General features: G+C 37.9%; 2 protein-coding genes across 8 annotated transcripts in view; both read left to right on the top strand.

Annotated features, from left to right (window-relative positions):
* Positions 1 to 3037: 3037 nt before the first annotated feature.
* On the top strand, positions 3038 to 8298 carry LOC111798281 (putative calcium-transporting ATPase 13, plasma membrane-type). Its single transcript, XM_023681333.1, has 3 exons — positions 3038 to 6243; positions 7626 to 7709; positions 8284 to 8298. Exon 1 carries the CDS (start codon positions 3142 to 3144, stop codon positions 6220 to 6222), a length of 3081 nt encoding a protein of 1026 aa, XP_023537101.1. The 5' UTR covers positions 3038 to 3141; the 3' UTR covers positions 6223 to 6243; positions 7626 to 7709; positions 8284 to 8298.
* LOC111798283 (perakine reductase-like) overlaps positions 7627 to 10000 on the top strand; it is a 10858-nt gene continuing 8484 nt past the window's right edge. For 6 of the 7 annotated variants that reach the window (XM_023681337.1, XM_023681336.1, XM_023681339.1 and 3 more), the window contains exons 1-4: positions 8291 to 8359; positions 9225 to 9392; positions 9484 to 9684; positions 9813 to 9985. In XM_023681337.1, the coding sequence (XP_023537105.1) occupies positions 8300 to 8359; positions 9225 to 9392; positions 9484 to 9684; positions 9813 to 9985 (602 nt within the window). In that variant the 5' untranslated portion in view covers positions 8291 to 8299. Of the gene's footprint in view, positions 7710 to 8289; positions 8360 to 9224; positions 9393 to 9483; positions 9685 to 9812; positions 9986 to 10000 lie in introns of those variants that run through there. The other variant, XM_023681335.1, reaches the window with a different exon arrangement.

Raw genomic sequence — 10000 nt, 5'->3', positions numbered from 1 at the left:
TTATTCTCTAGGTCAATAAGAGTCCACGGTCAATGTAGATAAAATACGAGTCATGCTTCTTACATGGGATGAATGACATCATTATACACAATATATATATATATATATAGATAAAGTAAATGCTCGAGATTCATATTCGAATCTCTAGTCTTTTGGTCAATGATACACGTGAATTACGGTTGAATTGTATTCATTTTGACGATAATACATACATAAAACTTTACAGTGAAGAAATTACGTTTTGACACGTGATGTCCCACATTAGTTGGGGAGGAGAACAAACAACCCTTTATAAGTGTGTGGAAACCTTCCCCTAGCAGACGCGTTTTAAAGCCTTGAGGGGAGCCCGAAAGGGAAAGCCCAAAGATGACAATATCTGCTAGCGGTGGGCTTGGGTCGTTACATGAGTAGCATGAGACAAGTGGAATTTCGTGGTGCTAGGTGAACCGGTGAGTGTTGCAGTCGGAAGCACCACTAGCTTATATTTTGACCTGAGCAACATGGTACATGTAGAATCCCGTATGACGTGAGTGCTGTAATCATAAGCACTACTAACTTACAGTGTGACACGAGTAGCATGAGACACATGAAATCTCGTGTGACGTGGAGCTAGGTGGAACTGGTGAGTGCTGCAACTGGAAGCACTACTAACTTACGTTTTAACCTGAGTAGCATGGTGCATGTGGAATCCCGTATGACGTGAGTGTTGTAATCAGAAGCACCACTAACTTACATTTTGACACGGTAGCATAGGACACATGAAATCTCGTGTGATGTGGAGCTAGGTGAACCGGTGAGTACTGCAACTGGAAGCACTACTAACTTACGTTTTGACCTAAGTAGCATGGTACATGTGGAATCCCATATGACGTGAGTGCTGTAATTAGAAGCACCACTAACTTACAGTTTGACACGAGTAGCATGGGACACATGGAATCCTGTGTGATGTGGAGCTAGGTGAAGCAGTGAGTGCTGCAATTGGAAGCACTACTAACTTACGGTTTGATCTGAGTAGCATGGTACATGTGGAATCCCCTATGACGTGAGTGTTGTAATCAGAAGCGCTACTAACTTACATTTTGACCTAAGTAGTACGGGACACGTGAAATCCCGTGTAAATCAGAATACATTGTTACACTAAAAAAATTAATAAAATAGCAACTTATTTGACTAACAAAAAAAAAAGATTATTTATTTTATAAATAATCAAATAAAATTGAAGAATTTTATTTTTAATTATTAATTTCTAGACTTTTTTCAATTTTCTCAAAATAAATGGTCCCTTGTAAGGAAGTAATTTGACCATTTGACTTATCCAAAATTCCAAAGAAAGTTTCTTCCCTTTACACAAGGAAATTTCATAGAATTTTAATTTTATCATTTTTCATAATAATAATAATAATTAATTACATTAATTTTTCATTTACTATTTAATTAATTTCTAAATAACTTTCTACCCATATTTAAAGATTAATTGATATAAAAAAAAACCTTATTTAAATATAAATATACATATTATTTTAAAAATTATAATATTATATTTCAGTGCTACGACAACTAACCATTTTTTACCTCAAAAATAATTTTGAAATGTTTATGAAAGGTCAATGATAATATTATAAATTTTGAAATTACGGACAAAGTTTATAATTATTTTGATAAGAAAACAGTTATATATATATAAAACACACGTACGAACGAGAATGTGAAAGGGGGCGGAAAAAGTTTTTTTCTTTTTTATGTTGGCTAAACGGGGATCGAAATTATATTATTTGTCCCTGACCCGGTCCCTTTCCGACCATCCCTTTTGTCCTTTTTACCTAATATTATTATTTATATATTATAGGTCAAAGTAGGGTCAATATAAAAATATTTAACACATAATTACGTTGATATTGTTCCACAAAGGAGCATAAAAAATATATTACTAGAAAAAGTTAATCTTTTTCTTCTTAAAATTAATAAATTTTTGTATTATAGTCGACAAAAATTTATATTTATACGATAGATTATATTTTAAATCATATAAATTACGTTATTAAATTATATTATTTTTTAATAACTTCATTCCGTAAAAAAGAATTAAATAAATTATTTTTAAACGCAAGATAATTCATATAATTTATTTTAATATTTTTTAAACTAAAATAATATCTTAAAACATAATTAATTTCACACCATAAATAACTTAAAAATCTATAAAATTAAATAAATTACATTTATATAAAAATCAAAATAAGGGTATAAAAGTAATTCACTTTCGAATAACTTACTACAAAAGAATTTGTATAACTTAGGCCCCAAGATAAATTATAGCCACATGTCTACGACCGAACAATTGCTTCATCATCACAAAACACGATGACTCGACCTGAACAACTTTTTACAAGTCCTCGTAAAGTTATTAGACCGTGCATAAGACTGATCGATCGCCTAAAGCCTAACGACACGGTTAAAGAAGTTAACGACTTTCTTTTGTTTGGGTATTTTTTTGAAATGAAATACTAACGGTTTACGACATGAAAACTAACTTCGGTCATAGTTATAGAATAACTCGAACGACCTTCTACAAAACGCCTCCTCGTGAACAGGTCGGTAGGTAGAGAATATAACCTAAGGGCACAAATTAAATTATAGCCACAAGTTTGAGCGAACAAGTGCCCACTAATCACAACGAAACGACTAGACCCGAACAACTATTTACAGATGGTCGCATAGTCTTTATACCGAGCATACGACTGATGATCGCTGAAAACCTAACGGCACGGTTAAGAAAGTTGACGTCATTTTTTTTTGTTGGGATAAGTTCAAATATTCAAACTCCGAAATCTATTAGTCAAATTAAACGTATAAAGATGAAAATAATAATAGAATTTTTAGGAAATTTCGACCAAATTTCGAATATTGTACCAAACTATATCACTGTAGTAATAATAATAATAATAAATTTCCTTAAACATTCGATTAATTTCTCAAACACGCACAATCCATAAACGGTTAGGAAGGAAGCTACAGTGGAAGTTCGTGGCTTAATTTCTTTCCTATAAGAAGGAATTAAATCCGTGGGTTTCTTCAATCCAATTCATTTTCTGTTTGTTCATCCTTTGATTTCTTCATCAAAATCATTTTGTTGTTGCGTCCATGGCGTTGAGGTGCAGGAGAAGTGATGAGGTAGTTGAAGTTCTTAATCGTGAAGAACGCCTGGTTATGGCTAAAGCTCACAAACGGAGGTGGAAGATGGCCTTTGCCGCCATTTATTTCACCAGAGCTCTCATGTCTCTGACGAGGAAGGTCACTGACCGTAAATCCGGCGCTCTTTTGCGGTCGCTTTCGTTTGTTACTCTTGATGTGCAGGTTAATGATGATAGTACGGATTCTGGCGAGCAGCCGTGCATGGCAGGCTTTTTCGGCGTTGATCAGAAAGTTCTTAGTGAGATGGTGAGGGAGAAGGATTGTGAGTGTTTGAATCGATTTGGGGGCGTTGATGGACTGGCCAATCTTCTTAAAACTAATCCACATGACGGAATTTGTGCAACTGAGGATGATCTTAATTACAGAACAAACGCTTTTGGAACAAATACTTACTCGAAGCGCCACGGCAAAAGCTTCTTTAGGTTCGTGATTGAAGCGTTTAACGATACAACAATAATCATTCTATTGATTTGTGCAGTGCTTTCTTTGGGATTTGGTATCAAACAACACGGTTGGGATGATGGATGGTACGACGGTGGCAGCATTGTCATCGCCATATTTCTGGTGGTCGTCGTTTCCGCCGCTAGCAACTTCAAGCAATCGCGACAGTTCGAGAAACTTTCAAACGAGAGAGACGATATAAAAATCGAAGTCACCAGAGCCGGTCGACGCAAATCAGTATCGATATTCGAACTCCTTGTCGGAGACATCGTATATTTGAAGATCGGAGATCAGATTCCCGCGGACGGAGTGTTCCTCGATGGACATTCGCTGAAGATCGACGAATCGAGTATGACTGGAGAGAGCGAACACGCTGAAGTAAATCACGAAATTAATCCGTTTCTGCTATCAGGAACCAAAGTGAACGATGGATTTGGTGTGATGATGGTGACTTCTGTGGGAATGAACACAGCCTGGGGAGAAATGATGAGTTCAATTAGAAGGGAAATTAATGAGGAAACTCCACTGCAAGCTCGTCTGAACAAGATGACCGCCATTATCGGGAAGCTAGGACTGACGGTCGCAGTGGTGGTGCTTCTTGTTCTTCTGGCTCGCTATTTCACTGGTAGCACCGGCGAGTTCAATGGAAGCAAGACGAGGTTCGATGATGTTATGAATGCAGTTCTTGGCATGGTTGCGGCGGCTGTTACAATCGTTGTGGTGGCGATTCCGGAAGGTTTGCCTCTAGCTGTTACTTTAACTTTAGCTTACTCCATGAAAAAGATGATGGCGGATAATGCAATGGTTCGGAAACTCTCTGCTTGTGAGACCATGGGCTCAGCAACAACAATTTGTACCGATAAAACTGGTACCCTTACTTTGAATCAGATGAAAGTTACAGAGTTTTGGATTGGGGAAGATAAAATTATGAACACAGATTATTCCAATTCAAGGATTAGCAGTAAGGTTGTTGAATTACTGCACCAAGCAGTTGGATTGAACACAACTGGTAGTATTCAAACACCAGCTTCTTCATTACCTCTAGAAATCTTCGGGAGTCCGACCGAGAAAGCGATACTTTCGTGGGCGGTATTCGACCTGGATTTGAACTTGGATGAACTGAAGAAACAACATGAGATGATCCTGGTAGAGACTTTCAGTTCAGAGAAGAAGAGAAGCGGAGTTTTGACACGACGACATGGGACGAGGCTTGTTAATACACACTGGAAAGGAGCAGCAGAGATGATATTGGCTATGTGTTCATATTACTATGAGAAACAAGGAACAGCTAGAGCCATTGATGGTGAAATGAGAAGACAATTGACTGAAATAATCACAGCCATGGCAGAAAAAAGCCTGCGATGCATAGCTTTTGCTCACAAGTCGAATGAAGACGACGATATCCGAGACGTTCCTGCAAAACTCGACGAATCGGAGTTGACATTACTGGGAATAGTTGGTTTGAAGGATCCTTGCAGGCCAGGAGCTAGAGAAGCTGTGGAATCATGTAGAGCTGCTGGAGTGAGTATCAAAATGGTGACAGGTGATAATCTACACACAGCAACAGCCATAGCAATTGAATGTGGAATACTAAATCCCGATGACGACGCTATGAACAGCGAAGTAGTTGTCGAGGGCGTAAAATTTAGAAACTACACACCTGAGGAGAGGCTCGAAAAGATTGGGACCATCCGCGTGATGGCTAGATCTTCCCCATTTGACAAGCTTCTAATGGTACAATGCTTGAAGAATCAAGGCCATGTAGTGGCAGTCACCGGGGATGGAACAAATGATGCCCCAGCTCTTCACGAGGCTGACATTGGCCTTTCCATGGGAATTCAAGGAACAGAAGTGGCAAAGGAGAGCTCCGACATCGTCATCTTAGACGATAACTTTACGTCGGTCGTCACCGTCTTGAAATGGGGAAGATGTGTTTACAACAACATTCAAAAGTTCATTCAATTTCAGCTCACTGTGAACATTGCAGCATTAGTCATCAACTTCATCGCCGCTGTCTCGTCTGGTAAAGTCCCGCTAACAGCGGTACAGCTACTATGGGTGAATCTCATCATGGACACCATGGGAGCTTTAGCCTTAGCTACTGAGCTACCCACCAACGATCTCATGACGAAAACGCCAGTCGGTCGATCCAATCCATTAGTAACGAAAATCATGTGGAGGAATCTCATAACTCAGGCTGTGTATCAAGTGACAGTCTTGCTGGTTTTGGAATTTAAAGGAAGTTCCATCTTCAATGTCAATGAGAAGGTTAAGAGCACACTGATCTTCAACACTTTTGTTCTATGCCAAATCTTCAATGAGTTCAATGCAAGGAAGCTGGAGAAGAAGAACATATTTGAAGGGCTACACAAAAGCAAGCTGTTTTTGGCAATAATTGTGATAACCTTAGCTTTTCAAGTGGTAATGGTTGAGGTTTTGGGAAGGTTTGCCAATACATCGAGGTTGAATTGGGGCCAGTGGGGGGCATGTCTTGGCATAGCAGCTTTGTCTTGGCCAATTGGATGGCTATCCAAGTTGATACCAGTTTCAGCCCTGCAGCTTCCATGGGGAAGAAACTCAGCACAATAAAGCTTCCATCAACACAATCAGGTCCAGTAAAAATTATGTCAATTTGTTTTCTCTAATAGAATTAACCCTAACTTAGCAATATCTTTAATCAATATAGCAAAAATGTCATTTGGTTTATGAGTTTATAATTGATAAAAGTTAATATAGCTCGTGTTTATATAGCTTGTAGAGTTAACAACCCTAACTAAACATAGGCTCGACTTCTTAACTTTGAGTTGCACAAGCCTAACTTAGAAGTCATCCATACAAGACGATACCATTTGGTGGGAGAAGGGAAGGAAGTGACTTACATGGTCGAGAGTATACGCCTTGATTGATTGAATTGTGCTGTAAAAATGAGCTAAATTTTTAACAACCCACGAATGAGCTCGAGAATAGCTCGATTGAAAAAAAAATATATGTAATTTCTGACTCAGATATTCGAATCGATAAAATAAAAAACCCCTTATCTTGTAACAATTTGTTTTCTCCGGTAGAATTAACCATAACTTAGCAATATCTTTAATTAATATAGCATCATCCTACAAGGTCAAATAAGCCCGGATTTAAGGGTCTCGAGTTTATAAAGCTCGTAGAGTCAACAACCCTAACTAAAACATAGGCTCGACTTCTTAACTTCGAGTTGCACGAGCCGAGCTTAGAAGTCATCCGTCTAGCTACTTCAAAGCAAATGAATATAAGACTGTACTTTAGGGACTTATCTAGTCGAGAATATATGTCTTGATCAGCTGATCTAAACTTTAAAGACCCACGAATTAGCTCGAGAATAGCTCGATCGAAAAGGTTTTGATCAATCGAATCTCTATAAAAGAAATCTGATAAGCAAGAGAGGAAAAAGGGTGGATCGAAGAACTGGGTGTGATGAATCTGTGCTCATTTTGATCATATTGAATGAAAATAAAATTAAAGAAAATAAAAGAAATGGGGCCGAGGGCTGACCTTTGATGGAGACGAGACACAGTCCTCTGGTTATTCCGATTTTTCTTTTTTGCTTCAGTGATAGAGAAAGGAACAAAAAATAATGCCTAGAAACCTCTGTCTTTTTGTTGTTGTCAATCGATTAAACAAATGTACAAACTGTGTCCACACGTGTTATGAGGGCTATTCCTATTTTTCAATGCCTAGAAACCTAGTCTTTGTCTGTTGTCAATTGATTAAACAAATGTACAAATTGTGTCCACACGTGTGATGAGATTGATGGTCGAGATATTCTTAAATTAGCGTCTAAATTGTTTATTAATAGTTTACGACTTTAATTAATATAATAATAAATTACGATGTATATAAGTTACAAACAATTTTCATAATAATGTAGGATATAGTTGGTAGGGTATTATTATAACTCTATTTTTTTTTTGGGTTGGACTGGTTGGCCCTGAAACTCCTTGGTAGCACTTTTTTAGTGCTTATTTATGCAGACTTCTGAAGCTGGCTGAGGAGTTGAGTATCCAAATACCGAAGTGAAACTGGGAAATCAAGGAATCGAGGTAAGTCCCCATTTAAATTTTCCCGTTTCCATTATAAATTTTGTCGTAGAAACTGTTTTTGATCGGTGGAAATGGAAGCATTATCCTTCAAAATCTCTCCTCATGGTCCCTTATGTTGACTTCTAGAGCTGAACAGTCTGCTAATTTGATCAACTGCTAGGTTTTTGCTTACTCAGATCTTGAAAATGGAAGAGAGAATTTAGTAATTGGAAGGGAAACAAAAATCCCTTCTAGTGGGGTTAACACTTTTAGCTGCTTCATTGAGACCGTTTGATAACCCTTTAGTACGACTAAATACTAAAAATCCCTTCTATATGTTCCGATTTGAAGTGAAAGACTGTGATGTAAGCAATGATGAATAAGAAGTCCAATACATATATATATATATACATACACATATGTATATATTATATTTTCAATTTGAAGTGATAGACTGTGATGTAAGCAATGATGAATGTCATTTTGTTGATTCCCCACGTGATATTCCCTCTACTCTTGGTCCTATATATACATATATATTTGAGGATTGGTTCAACAGACTACTAAAAGAATTCACTAACTTTCTGCTCACAAGATTTAGAGCGAAAATAATGGCAGAGGGGCAAGGAGTTCAGATTCCCAGAGTGCAACTTGGAAGCCAGGGACTTGAGGTAAAAGTCATATGCTTTTAGCTGAATGTGAGATCACATATCGGTTGAAGAGGGGAACGAAGCATTCTTTATAAGGGTGTGGAAACCTCTTCCTAGATTTTAAAACCTTGACGGGAAGTCCGAAAGGGAAAGCTCAAAAAGGACAATATTTGCTAGCGGTGGGCTTGGGCTTGAGCTGTTACAAATGGTATCAGAGCCAGACACCGGGCGGTGTGCCAGCAAGAACACTGGACTCCCTAGAGCGTAGATTGTGAGATCCCACATCGATTGGAGAAGGGAACGAAATATTGCTTATAAGGGTGTGGAAACCTCGCCCTAGTAGACACGTTTTAAAATCTTGAGGGGAAGCCCAGGAAAAATTTAAATAGAACAATATCTGCTAGCGGTGGGCTTGGACGGTTATACGAAATGTTTATTTGCAAAACACTTCTAAACGGGATNATATTGCTTATAAGGGTGTGGAAACCTCGCCCTAGTAGACATGTTTTAAAATCTTGAGGGGAAGCCCAGAGAAAATTTAAATAGAACAATATCTGCTAGCGGTGGGCTTGGACTGTTATACGAAATGTTTATTTGCAAAACACTTCTAAACGGGATGTTAATATTCATACTTCTCTTAGTTTTAGACCATTTTCTCCATTGCTAGTCCTCCTGTCACTTTTCTTTCATATCAACAGTCATTTGATTAATATGCTTTTACACATATTCGTGCTCAGTAATTCTACATTACGTGCAAGAGTACATGGAAATGTTCATGAAAAAATAACCAAACATGGCTGAAATGTTCATTCTCAAGCTTAATGAAAAAAGTTCATGAACAAAAGCTTTCTCAAGCCTTATTTTCTCATATTTTTATGAACTTCAGGTCTCAAAATTGGGATTTGGATGTCTGGGCTTGACTGGAATCTACAATTCTTCTCTATCTGATGAAGATGGCATCTCAATACTAAAGGAAGCTTTCAATAAGGGAATCACTTTTTTCGATACAGCCGATTCATATGGACCCCATTCTAATGAAATCCTGATTGGAAAGGTACTCAGCTCTGCTTTTGAATGAAGGTTCCACAGCCAATAATAAGCACATAATAAACAGGTCTTTCTCTTCACTATTAACCCCTTTCCAGGCCTTGAAACAGTTACCAAGAGAAAAAGTTCAGATAGCCACAAAGTTTGGAATTACATGGGTTGGACATTCTATGACAGTGAAGGGAACCCCAGGGTATGTGCGGTCATGTTGTGAGGCTAGCTTGAAACGCCTTGACATAGACTACATTGATCTCTATTATCAACATCGTTCTGATACATCTACACCTATAGAAGAAACTGTAAATAGCCCTTACTCATTTCCCCACTTTGTTGTTCATTATACTAATTTTTTGTTCCTTTTTTCATTAGTGATAGCACTAACAAGTACTTGTAGATTGGTTTTGAGATATATGTTCTTGGTTTGTAGATGGGTGAGCTGAAAAAACTGGTGCAAGAGGGAAAGATCAAGTATATAGGTTTATCTGAAGCCAATCCACAGACAATAAGGAGAGCACATGCAGTTCATCCTATTACGGCTCTACAAATGGAGTGGTCGATCTGGACACGTGACATCGAGGACGAGATTGTTCCTCTCTGCAGGTATATGATAGACCC

Source organism: Cucurbita pepo, chromosome LG07 (genome assembly GCF_002806865.2).
Source record: "Cucurbita pepo subsp. pepo cultivar mu-cu-16 chromosome LG07, ASM280686v2, whole genome shotgun sequence".
Taxonomy (NCBI): Eukaryota; Viridiplantae; Streptophyta; class Magnoliopsida; order Cucurbitales; family Cucurbitaceae; genus Cucurbita; species Cucurbita pepo.
This window is presented reverse-complemented; position numbering and strand designations above follow the sequence as displayed.